This window comes from Mustela lutreola, chromosome 3, assembly GCF_030435805.1.
Source record: "Mustela lutreola isolate mMusLut2 chromosome 3, mMusLut2.pri, whole genome shotgun sequence".
NCBI classification, from domain to species: domain Eukaryota; kingdom Metazoa; phylum Chordata; class Mammalia; order Carnivora; family Mustelidae; genus Mustela; species Mustela lutreola.
Genome location: NC_081292.1, coordinates 36,857,277 through 36,876,848, shown reverse-complemented (window position 1 = coordinate 36,876,848; position 19,572 = coordinate 36,857,277). Strand labels below are relative to the sequence as shown.

At 37.5% G+C, this 19,572-nt stretch overlaps 1 protein-coding gene across 3 annotated transcripts in view; it reads right to left on the bottom strand.

Moving 5' to 3' along the window:
• RNF19A (ring finger protein 19A, RBR E3 ubiquitin protein ligase) overlaps positions 1 to 19,572 on the bottom strand; it is a 61,127-nt gene that overhangs the window by 20,759 nt on the left and 20,796 nt on the right. For 2 of the 3 annotated variants that reach the window (XM_059165922.1, XM_059165923.1), the window contains one exon: positions 13,484 to 14,251. In XM_059165922.1, coding sequence (XP_059021905.1) covers positions 13,484 to 14,157 — 674 coding nt within the window. In that variant the 5' untranslated portion in view covers positions 14,158 to 14,251. Of the gene's footprint in view, positions 1 to 13,483; positions 14,252 to 19,088; positions 19,220 to 19,572 lie in introns of all 3 variants that reach the window. The other variant, XM_059165924.1, reaches the window with a different exon arrangement.

The following is a 19,572-nucleotide window of genomic DNA, read 5'->3' as shown; positions in this document are numbered from 1 at the left end:
TTAATGACCATGGAATCCACAGTTATTATCCTTTCTATATCAACAAAAATAATGTATGGAAGGCGCCTGGATGGAGCAGTTGGTTAAGTGTCTGATGCTTGGTTTTGGCTCACATCTTGATCTCAGAGTTGGGAAATCAAGCCCTGTGTTGGGCTTGCTGGGCTCTGGGCTCAGTGTGGAGTCTGCTTGAGACTCTCTCCCCTTCCTTTGTCCCTCCCCCCTGTGCTCTTTCACTCTCTGAAATAATTCTTAAAAAACAAAACAAAACAAACAAACATTGGTAGGCATTCTAGATACAGAATAAAAAATCTTACTGCTTCATCTGGTGAAATTTTACTGGACAACAGAAGTATGAATGCACATTGTGTTTAAGAATAAAATACAGTAATTATTAGTGAGACCTGTGAAAGCCAAGTTTAGATATAAACTTAACTTTTTTTTTTTTTAATTTTATTTATTTATCAGAGAGAGAGGGCGGGGAGAGAGCAAGCACAGGCAGAGAGAATGGCAGGCAGAGGCAGAGGGAGAAGCAGGCTCCCTGCTGAGCAAGGAGCCCGATGTGGGACTCGATCCCAGGACGCTGGGACCATGACTCGAGCCGAAGGCAGCTGCTTAACCAACTGAGCCACCCAGGCGTCCCTAAACTTAACTTTTAATTCATTAAAACAGGGATATAGATTTGTAGTTAATATGAACACTGGAGTGCCAGAACTAAATTTAGGAAGAATATAGTCTTTCTGAGTAAATAAATATAAAAATACACAAGGCAGATTAACAGAAATAGGTTATATCATAATTCTTTTTTTAAAAAAAGATTTTATTTATTTGGCAGAGAAAGAGAGATCACAAGCAGGCAGAGAGGCAGGCAGAGGAAGAGGGGGAAACAGGCTCTCCACCAACCTGGGAGCCCGATGCAGGGCTCTATACCAGGACCCTGAGATCATGACCTGAGCTGAAGGCAGAAGCTTAACCAACTGAGCCACCCAGGCACGGTTATATAATTCTAACCTTTACAGGTCGTTCAGTATACCACCATATCACTAAACAAAACTTAAGAACTGACGTAATTTTTAATCAATGATTTAAGCTAGGAGTCTTTTTTTTTTTTTTTTTAAGATTTTTATTTGACAGACAGAGACACAACAAGAGAGGGAACAGAAGCAGGGGAAGTGGGAGAGGAAGAAGGAGGCTTCCCACGAAGCAGGGAGCTCAATGTGGGCCTTAATCCCAGGACCTTGGGATCATGACCTGAGCCTAAGGCATATGCCCAACGACTGAGCCACCCAGGTACCCAAGCTATGGGTCTTTTAAGAAAAAGTCCTATTAGGGAATTCTTCACATTTTGACAAGAATTAAAAGCAGAATGTCAGCTTTGCTATTTTAAACTTTCATGACAAGATAATTTCTACATCTGGTATGTAATCCATGAAAACATGAAAGGGTATGGTGTGAAAACTGAGGTCTCAAAACATTTTAATCTCAATAATCAAGCTTCAAAACAGCATCATAAGTTGCTTTAAGATAAAAATTCCCTACAGTGACTTAAACTTGTTGAGAATAACTGTTTATAAATAGTGAATACCTATTTAGATTTTTAAAATATATGCAGTATAATTATCTGGAGCAAACTAAAGAGCTGAAAAGTAGACTAGCATTTGTGCATGATGTCAAGTATTTAAAATTTGATTATTTTTTAAAATAAAATTTTACATTTACTTTTGTATCCCATAAATTCATCACACCTTAATTATGATATTTGAAATTAGCCCCGGAGAAGTATTAATTGTCTGGTCATTTGGCATCTGTTGAAAATAAATGTAGATCTGATGCATCTCAGAAATTAGGATATCATAATAAAAAAGAGTTGTGATATTTAGGGGTAACTGGGTGGCTCAGTGAGTTAAGCCTCTGCCTTCGGCTCAGGTCACGATCCCAGGGTCCTGGGATGGAGCCCCGCGTTGGACTCTCTGCTCAGCGGGAAGCCTGCTTCCCCCTCTCTCTGTCTGCTGCTCTGCCTACTTGTAATCTAATATCTCTGTGAAATAAATAAATAAAATCTTTAAAAAAAAAAAAAAGACTGTGATCTTTAAATAAAACTGTGTGTTGTGGAAAGAACGGGGGAAAGCCGGGGGAAAGGGAAAGAGAATTCATTCATGGGACATCATCATTATGTACTCAAATATCAGAGATAAAGTACCTCAAACTTGTTTATGCTACTTCCCAATATCTCCTTTTTAAAGGAAAAGCTGAGAGAATCAGAGATAAAGTACCTCAAACTTGTTTATGCTACTTCCCAGTATCTCCTTTTTAAAGGAAAAGCTGAGAGATCCTACCCCAGAATTAAACATTCAAGTCCCATTCAATCTGTACAAGTTATAAAGAAAAATAGGTTTATCTTTAATAATCCTAACTATTTTTCATGAATGTATATTTTGATAACCAAAAGTTGAGTCTATCACAGTTTTTTCTTATTAACAGTTATTGAGTGCTTACTATGTAAATTTTCATAAACATTCAATCTTAATAATAACTTTGTTAGGCATATTTTATAATATAGCAAGAATTAAATGTAACTAGCATTCACACATTGAAAACAATGTTAGGCCTCTTGATGATTTTCATTGTGTGGGAGTCAAACTTATTTTCCATGAAGCAAATGGTAAAACTAAATTAAATATAAAATGCTTCCTTTGGGGCGCCTGGGTGGCTCAGTGGGTTAAAGCCTCTGCGGCCTGGGTCATGGTCCCAGGGTCCTGGGATGGAGCCCCGCATGGGGCTCTCTGCTCAGCAGGGAGCCTGCTTCCCTTCCTCTCTCTCTGCTTGCCTCTCTGCCTACTTTGATCTCTGTCAAATAAATAAATAAAATCTTAAAAAAAAAAAAAAAAAACACTTCCTTTAAAGAAAAATGTCAGGAGTATCTCTGTTCCGGTGCATTAAGTGTTATATGGGAAAAGAACACCCTCAGCAGAATGTCAGGAATAACTGAACAATACTAGTTAACCTAGGATCTTTGGCTTGAACAGTATCCAAATCTTGGTTTAAAAGATGGCTCCTTGTCCTTCTACGATTATTTAACTCAAGTCTTACTTTCCATCTCTATTCTTCCATGTCTATCTACTTAAAAATGTTTTTTTTTTTTTTTAAAGATTTTATTTATTTATTTATTTGACAGAGAGAGAGATCACAAGTAGGCAGAGAGGCAGGCAGAGAGAGAGAGAGGAGGAAGCAGGCTCCCTGCTGAGCAGAGAGCCCGATGCGGGACTCGATCCCAGGACCCCGAGATCATGACCCGAGCCGAAGGCAGCGGCTCAACCCACTGAGCCACCCAGGCGCCCTCTACTTAAAAATGTTTAAAGCTTCCTATTTAGCAGAGTGGAGGGACAAGAAGAAAGTGGGGAAAAGAGAAACAGGGACTGAAATAGGACAGTCTTTCCAGAAATATTTTCTGTTCATTGGAGTGGCAACAGGAGGTCTATACTAAGAAAGTACTCAGTGGTCAAGTTAGAAAAATGCTAAGCAAAATTAAAGCACTTTTTCATTTTTAACTACAGGATTTGCTAAAAGAATTTATTTTTTTTTATTTTTTTTTTTTAAAGATTTTATTTATTTATTTGACAGAGAGAAATCACAAGTAGATGGAGAGGCAGGCAGAGAGAGAGGAAGGGAAGCAGGCTCCCCGCTGAGCAGAGAGCCCGATGCGGGACTCGATCCCAGGACCCTGAGATCATGACCTGAGCCGAAGGCAGCGGCTTAACCCACTGAGCCACCCAGGCGCCCTCTACTTAAAAATGTTTAAAGCTTCCTATTTAGCAGAGTGGAGGGACAAGAAGAAAGTGGGGAAAAGAGAAACAGGGACTGAAATAGGACAGTCTTTCCAGAAATATTTTCTGTTCATTGGAGTGGCAACAGGAGGTCTATACTAAGAAAGTACTCAGTGGTCAAGTTAGAAAAATGCTAAGCAAAATTAAAGCACTTTTTCATTTTTAACTACAGGATTTGCTAAAAGAATTTATTTAAAAAGATTTTATTTATTTATTTGACAGAGAGAGATCACAAGTAGGCAGAGAGAGAGAGAGGAAGCAGGCTCCCTGCCCAGCAGAGAGCCAGATGTGGGGCTTGATCCCAGGACCCTGAGATCATGACCTGAGCCGAAGGGAGAGGCTTAACCCACTAATCCACCCAGGCACCCCGCTAAAAGAATTTTTAACATGCTAGTGATCAGTATATAGTGTGCACTATTTCCAGTTATTTCACCATGGCGTCTATTTTCTGGGAGAGTCTCACAGTACTAGAGTTCTACAAATTACATCACTGATAACAGAGCAAGTAGGGATATCAGCTAGGGTACTGTATTGTGTCTATACTGAATTCCTTATGAAGGAACAAGTAAAAAGAACAAACTATACCTAAAACAAAATCTAATCCTAAGATAAACATAATACTCCACAACAAAAATTTTAATTAAAAAATGAGGAAAAAGAATGAAGAAAGATTATCCAGGCATCAAAGACCCCTGCCCCCCAAAAGTAAAGCTTTAACAAAACCTTTAGAGAACAAAGAAAATATAATCACAAATACTGTTTGATCCAGTTAGGGGGGAAAGTCAAGTTTTGCATCAAAATCAACAGGTTTGTGTTTCTACTTGCTAGAAGTTACTATTACTCGATAGAGGAGTGACTTGTTTAAAATGTTTAGGAGAAGGTCTAGATAAAGTGAGGCTCATCTCCTGGTTCCGTCTTTCATGAGCTGCTTCCTCTAGAGGATGCCTTCTGTTGTGCTTTCCACTACATGCTACAGGGGAATTGTCAAGAACTGCCCAGTCTATTTGGAGAAGTCAGTCTAATTCAAGGGTGGTGTCAGCAAGCCATTCTGGCTGCATAACTAAAGCCACATTCTTTAGTAGAGCTGACATGTCTCTTACATATCCACTTGGTTCTGACTGAGGGTTTGAGGGTATGCTATTTTTATTGATTCCCTTAAAACCACCCAAAATTTCAGTATCATTTAACAATGGCTGGTGTAGCAGCAGTATATACTGAATTACATAGCATTAAAATATATCTAGACCAATTTTATGGTTAGGAAGAATAAACTAAAAAGAGCAAACTCTCAGCTCAAGGAATTTTTAAACTCTAAGCTCAAAGTCTTAGAATACTTTTATGAATGTCTATTCTAACAGATACAATCTGTCATTAGTTATGAATTACAACTTCCACTGAAACACAGTTTATACTCATTATGGCTTCCTATACACAAAACCTGCTGTTTTCTAAGTCACATGTATTTGTTTCCTCTGGAGAAAATCACAAGTTGCATCTGTTCTCTGTATAAAATTTCTAAAAGGTCAGCCTACAAAAGCACTTTCAGCATGTCAAAAGACGGTCAAGTTATGGCTAAAACCTTTCTTTGTAGGGTTTTGAAATAAGAGCTATATGAAGATTAACTGGAATTTAAAAATGTATCTTGTTTAGTTCCTAAGCCGAAACCATTTTTTAAAAATATTTTATTTATTTATTTGACACTCAGAGTTCACAAGTAGACAGAGAGGCAGGCAGAGAGAGAGGAGGAAGCAGGCTCCCCACTGAGCAGAGAGCACGATGCAGAGAGCACGATGCGGGGCTCCATCCTAGGACCCTGGGATCATGATCTGAGCTGAAGGCAGAGGCTTTAACCCACTGAGCCACTCAGGCGCCCCCGATACCATTTTTTAAATCCATTATGAATAGTATCCTCCACCAGAATAAATTATTATTCAGAATCATTTAGGGGGGAGGAGTCAAGATGGCGGAGAAGTAGCAAGCTGAGACTGCTTCAGCTAGCCGGAGATCAGCTAGATAGCTTATCTAAAGATTGCAAACACCTGAAAATCCATCGGCAGATCGAAGAGAAGAAGAACAGCAATTCTGGAAACAGAAAAACAACCACTTTCTGAAAGGTAGGACCGGCGGAGAAGTGAATCCAAAGCGACGGGAAGATAGACCCCGGGGGGAGGGGCCGGCTCCCGGCAAGCAGCGGAGCAACCGTGCACAAAATCAGGACTTTTAAAAGTCTGTTCCGCTGAGAGACATCGCTCCAGAGGCTAAACCGGGGCGAAACCCACGCGGGGTCAGCGTGGCCTCAGGTCCCGCAGGGTCACAGAAGGATCGGGGGTGTCTGAGTGTCGCAGAGCTTGCGGGTATTGGAACGGGAAAGCCGGCTACAGAGACGGAGCCGACAGTAAGCTCGCAGCTCGGTGTTACCTTGAACTGGTCGCAGGCTCGGTGAGCTCGGAGCGCGGCCGGAGGTCAGGCAGACGGGAGTAACTGGGCGCTGTTCTCTGAGGGCGCACTGAGGAGTGGGGCCCTGGGCTCTCGGCTCCTCCGGGCCGGAGACCAGGAGGCCGCCATTTGTATTCCCGTCCTCCGGAACTCTACGGAAAGCGCTCAGGTAACAAAAGCTCCTGAAAGCAAACCCGAGCGGATTACTCACCCCGGCCCCGGGTAAGGGCGGTGTAATTCCGCCTGGGGCAAAGACACTTGAGAATCACTACACCAGGCCCCTCCCCCAGAAGATCAACAAGAAATCCAGCCGAGACCAAGTTCACCTACCAAGGAGTGCGGTTTCAATACCAAGGAGAGCAGCAGAATTCCAGAGGAGGAGAAAGCCAAACACGGAACTCATGGCTTTTTTCCTGGGATTTTTTTTAGTCTTGCAGTTAATTTGATTTTTTCTTTTTCATTTTTTTTTTTTCTCGCCTTCGGGTAAATTTTTTTTTTTTTAACTGTTACCTTTTTCTTTTTTAACGATTTTTTACTAGTTTATCTAATATATATATTTTTTCTTTTTTACATTTTTCTTAGGTGTTTTCTTTTTTAAAAAATTCTTTTTTCTTTTCTTTTTTTTTCTTTTCTTTTTGTTTTTTTTTTTTTCTTTCTTCCTTTTTGAACCTCTTTTTATCCCCTTTCTCCCCACTCACGATTTTGGATCTCTTCTAATTTGGTTAAAGCATATTTTCCTGGGGTTGTTGCCACCCTTTTAGTATTTTACTTGCCCCTTCATTTACTCTTATCTGGACAAAATGACAAGACATAAAAATTCAACACAAAAAAAAGAACAAGAGGCAGTACCGAAGGCTAGGGACCTAATCAATACAGACATCGGTAATATGTCAGATCTAGAGTTCAGAATGACAATTCTCAAGGTTCTAGCCGGGCTGGAAAAAGGCATGGAAGATATTAGAGAAACCCTCTCAAGAGATATAAAAGCCCTTTCTGGAGAAATAAAAGAACTAAAATCTAACCAAGGTGAAATCAAAAAAGCTATTAATGAGGTGCAATCAAAAATGGAGGCTCTAACTGCTAGGATAAATGAGGCAGAAGAAAGAATTAGTGATATAGAAGACCAAATGACAGAGAATAAAGAAGGTGAGCAAAAGAGGGACAAACAGCTACTGGACCACGAGGGGAGAATTCGAGAGATAAGTGACACCATAAGACGAAACAACATTAGAATAATTGGGATTCCAGAAGAAGAAGAAAGTGAGAGGGGAGCAGAAGGTATACTGGAGAGAATTATTGGGGAGAATATGGCAAAGGGAACGAGCATCAAAATTCAGGAGGTTCAGAGAACGCCCCTCAAAATCAATAAGAATAGGCCCACACCCCGTCACCTAATAGTAAAATTTACAAGTCTCAATGACAAAGAGAAAATCCTGAAAGCAGCCCGGGAAAAGAAGTCTGTAACATACAATGGTAAAAATATTAGATTGGCAGCTGACTTATCCACAGAGACCTGGCAGGCCAGAAAGAGCTGGCATGATATTTTCAGAGCACTAAACGAGAAAAACATGCAGCCAAGAATACTATATCCAGCTAGGCTATCATTGAAAATAGAAGGAGAGATTAAAAGCTTCCAGGACAAACAACAACTGAAAGAATTTGCAAATACCAAACCAGCTCTACAGGAAATATTGAAAGGGGTCCTCTAAGCAAAGAGAGAGCCTACAAGTGGTAGATCAGAAAGGAACAGAGACCATATACAGTAACAGTCACCTTACAGGCAATACAATGGCACTAAATTCATATCTCTCAATAGTTACCCTGAATGTGAATGGGCTAAATTCCCCTGTCAAAAGACACAGGGTATCAGAATGGATAAAAAAACAAAGCCCATCTATATGTTGCCTCCAAGAAACACATTTTAAGCCCGAAGACACCTCCAGATTTAAAGTGAGGGGGTGGAAAAGAATTTACCATGCTAATGGACATCAGAAGAAAGCAGGAGTGGCAATCCTTATATCAGATCAATTAGATTTTAAGCCAAAGACTATAATAAGAGATGAGGAAGGACACTATATCATACTCAAAGGGTCTGTCCAACAAGAAGATTTAACAATTTTAAATATCTATGCCCCCAATGTGGGAGCAGCCAACTATATAAACCAATTAATAACAAAATCAAAGAAACACATCAACAATAATACAATAATAGTAGGGGACTTTAACATTCCCCTCACTGAAATGGACAGGTCATCCAGAATCATTTAAATGTCAGCCAGTTTGACACTATACAAACCTGATTACAGTTGATCACATTGCTTTAAAATGGCTTATTGGAAAAAAAAGTAAAATAAAATGGCTTATTGACAGCTCCTATGATATATGATTTATATTAGTGGCATACAGTCCGATTGATTCATTCAACAACACTTTATTGAGCATGGCTAAACCAGCAATTACAAAGAAAAATCAAATACTTTTTTCTTTTTTGCCCTTGAAAGGCTCACAGACATTATTAAATCATTAACTATATTCTTGTATTATAAATGTTCTTGTATATTCAAAGCTCCCCAGCAAAGTCAGAAGCACTCACATGAGAAAACACTCACATGGGATAATGTGTGCTGGTAGAAGGGTGGCCAACTGAAACACGTGATGACAAACATTAAAATGCCAACTTTTTGCTGTCTGCCTGCAATGTATAAACTAGGCAACCTGGGCAGAAGGTAATCAGGTCTTTTTACTCAAGACAAGTTCTATGCATTCCTTCCTCTGTGCCCCTCAACTCGCCCCAACACATCTCCCTAGTCATGGCCAGATTCTTTTCTGAGCCTGTGTAGACTGCATGTTATAGCAGCAGTTTTGCAAACTTCATCCTGGTTAAATCAAAGCACACAGGTTTGGCTCCTTCTCAAGAGGACTTTTCCGAAATACTGTCTTTTAAAACAAGTTCAATTTGTCCTGGCCCTCAGAAGAGTATAAAGAATATTAGGTCAGAAAACCTGAGGGATCTCAAATAGAAACCAGGTCAGCTTTTCTTTCTCCTCTAAGCTAAGGGCAATATTTCTCAAAGTGTGTTAAACTACATGTTTAAGTAAAATTAATGTCAGATACAGAAAATGGTCAGATTAATAAATATCATATGCAAAAAAATTCACAATTTTACATACAGCATTTCTAGAAAAAAGTCTTTCAAGTGTGTTGTACAATAGAAGGAGTTAAATACTATATACATGTCAACGGTCCTAGCTAGCTAAGTATTTCCATTACTCACTGCCAGATAATCAGGCATTTATTTACCAGTATTCTTTATGCCAGATTTAAATAATAAATGGGTTCTAAATAAAATATGTCCCTCTGTGGATCCAAAGATTTTAGTAAGTTCCAGGGGGAAGGGATTTTTGTCTTTTATTCATTATTAAGTTTCCAAGTACCTGGCACACAGGTACTTTAAATATATGAGTAACTGTCTGATTTTTAAAAATTAAGGCGGAACTTAAGAAATGGACACAAGGAATTATAAATAAGAGCTACAAAAAACTTGCTGTGTGCCAGGAATTATGTTAGTCATAAAATTAGAGGTCTACCCCAAGCCTTATAACAACATGATAGGACAGACATTTAAAATCAGGTCTAAACGCTCATGGTAAGTAAAACTGAAACCTTTAATCAAGGCTTACGTAGCATTCCATTCTCAAAGTATACATATAAATTTTCTGCTACTGGATGACAGTTTCTATGTAATGCAACCATAAAACCTACAATGTAATCAAGTATATAAAATATGCTCTTAATCTAGAGACAACATAAATCAAATATAAATGACAATACATTACGAAGTAATGCTGACATGTTTTCTTTGTCCTTTGTGGGTAAGACTATTGACAACTATGAAACCAAGAGTTAATTTATAGTCAAATTAACCAAGACTAATTCTTTGTTAAACTTACATAGCAATCAAGTAGTTGTGTTCATAATAACAGAATTTATTAAAGTAGCTGTTTCTATTATTTTATATTTTACACTTAAGATTTATCTTCTCCAAAATATTTAAAATATTAAGCCATTTTGCTTTTTTTTTTTTTAAAGATTTTATTCATTTATTTGAGAGAAAAAGAGAGAGCAAGCTGGGGGAGGAGCAGAGGGCAAGAGACAAGCAGACTGAACCTGAACCCAATGCAGGGCTCAAATCCACACCTTTGAGATTATGACTTTAGCCAAAATCAAGAGTTAGACACTTAACCAACTGAATCACCTATGTGCCCCTAAGCCATTTTACTCTCTGACAATGAAGTCTCAACAAGAAGAAAGTGGGCAAAAATAACACAAAGTATGAGTTTATGAAACATCTTTAAATTTTACTGAAAAATGTCACCAATACAAAAAGGATTTATAAATAAAAACAAATACCCCATATCTACCACGCAAACTAAGAAAAGTATCAGTAAGGTGATCATATAATTAACAACCCAAACTAAAACACTTGAGAAGAGTAATGCGATCAAAATTACAGCAAAAGCAAAACCGAACTGGCAAGTCAGAACCTATGGTTTTACCACATTTATCAGTGGCTTTAGAAGCTGCTTGATTGCTCCTTCAAATTCACAACCTCCTTTCAATAGGTAACCATGAAACTAAATATATTCATCCATTTTAGTGCTAACGAACACTTTTTTTCTTGTTTGCTATCATGAACATTCTTTTTTTTTTTTTTTTTAAGATTTATTTATTTTAGAAAGTGCATGAGGCGGAGGGGCAGAGGGAGAATCTCAAGTAGACTCCTTGCTAAGTGCAGAGTGGAGGCAGGCCTTGATCTCACCACCCTGAGATCACTACCTGAGCTGAAACCAAGGGTTGGGATGTACCACCTAGGTGCGCCTATTATGAACATTCTTTTTTTTTTTTTTTTTTTTTGAAAACAGTTCCCTTTTTTATTATGAACATTCTTAAACATGTCTCCTAGCATACAAGAAATACAAGAATTTCTTCAAGGTATTTCACTAGGAGTGAATCTTCTAAGTTACAGGGTAAATGTGTATTCAATTTTAATAATAATAAGGCAGCTGGTGAACTAATCTTCCACCTATATTTTCTTTTCATTTAAAATTTTCCCTTTTATTTATAAAACTTTCCTTTATAATCTGTTTTGATTTTGCTTTGGTGTGTTATGTGTGGAGATAATCGCATTTCCCCCCCCTCAAACAGCTACTTTCACAACTCTGTATGTTGAAAAAAATCAATCCTTTCCCAGTTGGTTTAGCATGTTTCCCCTAAAATCAAATTCTTATCTAAATAAGAATCTGTGTCAGCTGTATCTATTGTGTTCTATTAAGTTAATACAATTGATATCCATTAGGAACACATGATCAATCAACACAGCTCAAGAGAATATATCTATTTAGTGGCCAGAAAATTTGTGCCCAGATTTACTGCCTCAATCTCCTGGGGCCATAGCTTCTGACACTTAGCCTTTTAATTCATGCCATCATTTTCAAACTTTTTCTTTTAAAACTATTAAATGGGGATGCCTGGGTGGCTCAGTTAGTTAGGCATCTGCCTTTGGCTCACATCATGATTCCAGGGCCCTGGAACTGAGTCCCATATCGGGATCCTTGATCAGTGGGAAGCCTGCTTCTCCCTCTGCCTACTATCCCCCTGCTTGTGTGCATGCTCTCTCTCTGACAAATAAATAAATGAATCTTAAAAAAAAAAAAAAAAAGGCAACCAAACCATTAAATGCTTGAGGAACTTGGGAAGTACTTTTTACCCTGGAGTTCCATGAGAGACAGAAAACCACTCTTTCTCCAGACAAAACACACCATATAGGTATATTCCTCACTATTTGAACTCTTGAAGGAGTATTTGCTATAATGATTTGCAAAAAGTGTGTTAACCTAAAATTTGTTGTCCAAGTTGAAATCTAATGAATGCATGCTTGCACCAGTGAAAATGTTGTGCAGAGGTCCACGGGACCAAGAGTGATACAACTGTATGCAAGCTGTTCTTTTGACAGGATACTGTCCCCTGTTCAAGTTATTTTTAAAGGTACTGTTCATTATCAAGATTTCTTCCAATCTTTTTCTTGAGAGTTTATCTCTTCAGGGCTCCCAGAGTTTGCTTCTGTCATACACCTGTAAGCACAGTCAACCTTGGCTCAGTTTAGAAAGTATCTTTAAAATATTATTTTATTATTTATGTTCTAGTACAAGCTCCCTGCATTAGAGGGGAGCACAGTTCAAATGTGATAATGAATTATATTTCTAAGTACTTCACACAACTAATGAATTCATAAAATGTCAAATAATCAGGTAATATTTTTAATATGTTATTTCCACTGAAATCCCTGGTGGACAGTTAAAGTTTAGTTATACCTGGGAAAACTGGTTGGGATTTGCAAAGGCTGGTAACATACTATTAATTTTCTCATTTGGAATGAGAGATATAGGCTAGATGCAATCTGAAAAGTTACTACTCAACCAGCTTTTAATAATAGATTTGATTCAGATGATGAATACTGAAACTTCATCTGAGAAACTGAACTCACATTCTACCCTTATTTCTGATTATACTCAGATAATATTGAAAGCTCTGGGTTTTCCCAACTCTTACTTATACATAATCTCTAGCTTACTAATGGTAACATCCAATGTTTACAGCCTTTGTTATTCTTGAAAAGCATAAGACTATTTATTCCTAGTTCTAACAACCCTACATAGGAAATGCTCTATAAACAGAAGATATTGTTAACATAATCAAATGTATAAGAAAAAATATTTTAAATCTTTATATTAGCAATACTTACGTCATACCAACATGAACACATGACATTGTGCACACATTAAGGTGTCTTCTGAAAGGGTCATTTGAGATTATACAACCAAAACCAAACAAAACCCCTGATCATTTCATCTGCTACACTAAAATAACAATTTTCCAAATTAGAGGGATAATCAATTTTGAACACAACCAGACCCTGTACTCTACCAACTTATCCCTTTCTTCCGAAAATGTTCAAATGAGTATGCGATGAGACACAATATAAAAATGAGTAAGATAATATTCCTGCTATTTGCATCTAACATTGAGCCTGGCACATGGTATGCACTCTATGTACATTTGTCTACTAAACACCTGACATGTTAAGATTTTTCTTTTGAGTAACAGCTAATTCTTATTTTATCCACAGAAAAAAATATTAACTCAAGAAAAACCAAACAAAATCTTACCCACAGTCTGGAGCTGGACACCACCTACAATCAGGATCTGCAACAAGCCACCGTCTAAGCATAAATTCTTCATATTTTTCCATCAAGACATCATCACTTAATATCAAGCGAATATCATGGGGATTAAACCGTTCAGTACATTCTGGGCAACTGATATTAACTCTACTTTCAGAAATTTCTATCCTTAGATATTGCCGTAAGCAATCCACACAAGATCTATGATGACAAGTCATGATCTCAGGAAATCTGTCCTTAGAATGCCGCAGAAGGCACAAAGGGCACTCTATAAAGTCTCCAATTTGTTTGCTGATAGAAGTTAATCCATTGTCAGAGGAGGTATTTGTAGAGAAAATGGAGTTCTTATCAGTACACATTTCAGAATGTATACTTTCAATGCTTGCAATTCCATCCACCCCGCCATTTAGCTCCCTGGATTTACGTTTGTTATCCTTTTTTCTCCGAAACAGAGAGCCTATTGAAATTCTTCTTTTTTTGGGTGCCTTTTTCACTGAAGGCAAGCTCACCGATGAAGCAGAAGACTGAAGATCACGATCTGAACCCATTTGCCGATGTAAACTCATGTCTAAAATGTTCATTAGAATTGACTCAGGGTCTGTGTTTACACACAGCCCTTCATTATATTTAGAAATGAAACCTATTTCTTGTTCTTGCATTCAGATTAAGTCATGATGTAAGAGAATCCTACTTGGTTCCTTCAGCGAATTCTTGAAAAAGCTTGACTTACAGAAGACTGTTATCATAGATGGTCTGAAAAACAAAACATAACACCAAGAAAATTTTATTTATATTCTTAGTGTGCATGATTTTTAAATAAACTTACAACCTTACTACGAAACTTCAAACCAGTATGTTCTTTAGTCATTAGGGTTTTTTAAATAACACCAATTTAATTTACTGAGTAGTCTACATGAGAATGTAAGTATATATAGTTAGCACTAAAACAAGTATATTCTTTAATCTTAATTTAAAAAAACTAGATTTGAGCTGACCTTACCATTATTAAACTCTCATAAAAATCTCTGACCATTTTCACTGAGACTTCAATGATTCCCCACTGCTTTTCAGAATTTAACTGACTGTAAAATATACATGTAGATACAAAGGATTACTAAGTATAGCTTATACAATCTTGAAGAAAAGTGAAGTGTGTGTGTGTGCTCTTATCCTGCCAAATGCAGAAAATTAGGAATTTAGAAAGCTGCAGGAATTAAGACAACATTGTGGTACATCACAACGCTAGATACAAAGACCAATGGAGCATAACACAGTCCAGAAAAGGTCGCAAGTATATGTGGATACTAGAGTTACGTCAAAGGCAACAATAGCCTTTTCAAAAACAAAACAAACATACTATTGTTTTACTGGTTACCATCTGAGAAGAGGAACTTAACCTATAGCTCATCAGATGCATAAAAATCAATTCCATTTGGTTCGCAGATCTAAGTATGAAAAGTAAAATGATAAAGCTTCTAGAAGTCAACGAGAATATTTCTGTGAAAAGACTTCTTAAACATACAAAAGTACTAACCATAAAAGAAAAGACTGACAAATTGGAATACAATAAACTCAAGAGATGGTATTCAAGAGAGTGGGACAAGACAGTTGCCACATATAACTAATAAAGGACCAAGTACCCAGAGTGTGGATAACACTTACATATTAAGACAAAACAGACAAAAAGAAAATGGGCAAGGGATTTAATAGGCATTTAACAAAAGGATATGAAAAAGTGCTCAACAACATCTGTCATCAGGGAGATACAGATTAAAGCCACAATGAGATACACATCTAGCAGAATGGCTTAAACTCAGACTGACATTTTTAAGTATTACCGAAGATGTGGATTGCTGGTGGGAGTGTAAAATGGCGTAACTACTTTGGATAACTGTTTAATGGTATCTACCAAACTTGAACATATAGACACTTTATTACCCAATTACACTACCAGAAATAACTGCAAAAGGGAAATGAATGCCTACATGCATCAAGAGATACATAACAATATTAATAGCAGCATTATTTATAACAAGCCAAAATACTAGATGCAACCCACACTTCTTCCAACGAATTATATTCACTTTCTAGCATATTAGAAATGAATGAAAATGAACAAAATACTGCTTTACACAAAATAAGAATGAATCTCACACAAAAGATGGCATACTGTATGTATAATTCTATTTAAAGAAAGTTTAAAACCAGGTAGAACTAATCTACGATGACTGAAATCAGGAGTATAGATACCTTTTGTGCGGAGGCACAAAGGGAACTTTGACATATGTAGTAGTAACTAACTACTACAATGACCTACAAACTCATGTTTATACACTTTGCTGAATGATTGTTCTATCACAAGAGTTAAAAAAAAAAAAAACAAAAACACACACACAACTTCCTGAGCTGGTATCTACACGTATCCTTGAGAAAGTCATATTGATTTCCCAACACAAAATCTAGAAAAACATTTCACTCAGGCAAACATTATTCTTGTCCATCAGTTTATATTTTCTCATTATTTGCAGCATTCTCTGCTAATTCTGCGGAAAATATAGGGTGTAATGGTAGGTTTTACTAAAATTTTCAGCATTATTTTCTTCCATGTTTTTATTTTAATTTGCATTTCAAAATGTCTTCTGTACTCCACAGTGAAATATATTTATCATAGAAGAGAACTACAGAGGTAATCGACTTTGGGGAACTTATCATCAGAATCTGTCACTTAAAATAGTAAACCAATGGTACTTATCAGTATCACCTGGGAAATTTTTCAAAATATACATTTTAAGGGGCACCTGGGTGGCTCAGTGGGTTAAGCCGCTGCTTTCGGCTCAGGGCTCAGGTCATGATCTCAGGGTCCTGGGATCGAGTCCCGAATCAGGCTCTCTGCTCAGCAGGGAGCCTGCTTCCCTCTCTCTCTCTCTGCCTGCCTCTCTGCCTACTTGTGATCTCTATCAAATAAATAAATAAAATCTTTAAAAATATATATACATTTTAAGACACTTGATAGACATGGAATTTTTTTTCTCCAAAAGAGAACCCTGTAGGGTTTTTTTTGTTTGCTTGTTTTTTGTTTTTAAGATTTATTAGTTTGAGCTGGGGCGAGGCAGGGGGAGAAACGTACAGAGGTGGCAGGTAACAGGGAGAGACAGAGCCAGACATGGGGCTTGATCCCACAACCCTCAGATCATGACATGAGCCAATAAAAGAGTTGGATGCTCAACCAACTGAGCCATTCAGGTGCTTTTAGAAGTACTCTTAATATTTAAACTAGGATAGTGAGCAGATTAGAACATGTGTTCATCCTATTTAGGAAATCCTAAAACATTACGCAAATACACAAATATGGCTCAAAGGAAAAATAAACAAATCTGAATGCTAAAACTTGAATATTTCTACATGGTAAAAAATATTATAATGCAGAAAGACAGTGATAAATTAGAAAAATGTGTATAACAATGAAAAAATTTCCCTACCATACAAACAGCTTTTACACATTAATGAGAAAAAGATGTACAACCTGATAACAAAGATACAAGGAGAATGTCTGAAGAATTATAAAAGTTAGAAAGATTGAACACAGTTTTTAATAATAACCAAAACTAAAGAAGCAAAAATTCAAACATTAGATATCCTCTTTGTGCACATTAGATTGACAAAGGTTGTAAAAAGTTGGTAAGCATGTACTGTTAACGTCTCATATACTGGGGCACCTGGGTGGCTTAGTTGTTAAGTGTCAGCCTTTGGCTCAGGTCATAATCCCAGGGTCCTTGGATCAAACCCCACATGGGGCTCCCTGCTCAGTGGGAAGCCTGCTTCTCCCTCTCCCATTGCCCCTGCTTGTGTTCTCTTTCTCACGGTCTCTCTGTGAAATACATAATAAAATCTTAAAAACAAAACAAAACAAAACAAACAAACTCATATACTGTTGGGAGGAGTGCAAATCAGCACAATTTGGGGAAACCAATTTAGCCTTATCTATTAAACGTCGAAATGGAAGTATTCTTTGACCAGCAATCCCACCTGTAAAACTTATCCTTCAGAAAATGTAAGGACACAGGTGTGCAAAGATAATGTGCAAGGAAATTCACTGTAGCCTGGTTGATAGAAACAAACAAAACAGGACAAAAAAAACAAAAACAAAAACAAAAAAACCCACACAAAACCTGAAAATAAAACTTATGTATCTAACAGGGGACTGATAAAAATAAATGAACCAGCCACGATTTATGTGCAATGATATGGAAAGCACTCTCTACATAATGCTAAGTAAATAACTTCAAAATAGTGTATATAATATGAGCAATGCATTTGTGGAAAAAATATATCCACACAGACTTACATATACTTACACAATTTTTGGAAAAAATTAAGAAACCACTGACAATAGTTACTAAGGGAAGTACAATCTAGTATTTTTTTAAAATTAATATAGAAGTATTATTTGTTTCAGGGCTACAGGTCTGTGAATCACCAGTCTTACACAATTCTCAGCACTCAACAAAGCACATACCCTCCCCAATGTCCATCACCCAGCCACCCTATACCTCCCTCCTCCTCTCCAGCAACCCTCAGTTTGTTTCCTGAGGTTAAGAGTCTCTCATGGTTCGTTCCCCTCCCTGGTCCCATTTTGTTTCATTTTGCCCTCCCTTCCCCTCAGACCTCCTTCCATGCCTCTCAAATTCCTTGTATCAGAAAGATCATATGATAATTGCCTTTCTCTGATTGACTTATTTCGCTTAGCATAATACCCTCTAGTTCCATCCATGTTGTTGCAAATGGCAAGATTTTATTTTTGATGGGTGCATAGTATTCCATTGTGTATATACACACACCACATCTTCTTTATCCATTCAGCTTTTGATGGACATGTATGCTCTTTCCACAGTCCAGCTATTGCAGACATTGCTGCTATAACACTCAGATGCACATGCCCCTTCAGACACTACATTTGTATCTTTAGGGTAAATACCCAGCAGTGCAATTGATGGGTCATAGGGTAGCTCTATTTTCAACTTTTTAAGGAACCCCCAAACCATTTTCCAGAGTGGCTGCATCAGCTTGCATTCGCAAAAACAATGTAGGAGGGTTCCCCTTTCTCTGCATCCTCGCCCACACCTGTTGTTTCCGGACTGGTTAATTTTAGCCATTCTGACTGATGTGACAAGGTGTCTCACTGTGGTTTAGTGCAATCTAATACTGACTTTCTGCCTCCTGCAGAGTTTAAAACTCTTATCAGAGTTTAAATTAAAAAAAAAAAAAAAGAAGAAAAAAGAACAAAAAAAACCTAACTGAACCCCACAAGCAGTAACAATTATTTTTCTCTAAAGCTAACCAATAATAATAAGGATGGGGTCCAAAGTTTGTGTGTTTTATATTTAGGTCAATAATTTAGTGGCACACTCTGATTAAGAACCACTAAACTAAGGAGACTTAAAACACTCACTTAAAAAACAAAACTCCATGGGCTTTGCCTCTGAAACAAAGTTCCTTGTTTTTCATTACGTCAGGTACAAAAAATAAAAGTTCTATTAAAAACAACTCAAAACAAAACAAAACAAAAACAAAACGACAACTCAGGGGGCACCTGCATGGCTCAGTCAGTTAAGGGTGTGCCTTCAGTTCAGGCTGTGATCCCAAGGTACTGGAATCCAGCCCCTTGGATCCAGCCCCAGCTTCTCCCTCTCCTCTGCAGCTCCCCCTGCTTGCACGCTTGCTCTGTCAAATAAATACATAAATAAGTAATCAAACAACAACAAGAACAACAAACAACTCAGTTTATTAGTCATCATCAGTCAAAAGGATTATGGTGAAGTACCCCTTAACCTATGGCATAGAGATGATGAGACTTACTTAAAGATCCACATACTTTAATTTTAGACTATTTTTCTGCAGAAATAATCCATAGAAGTGTCTATAAGCATGTAACTGAAGAGTACTGGGAATGCCTCAATCAAGGGAACTTTGGCTAACTTGGGATTTTTAAGACTACACCCTAAACCACTAAGGAAAATAAAAAAGCACTACAGAACTTCTGCCAATTTTTAAAGATAACAAAATGTGTGACATAA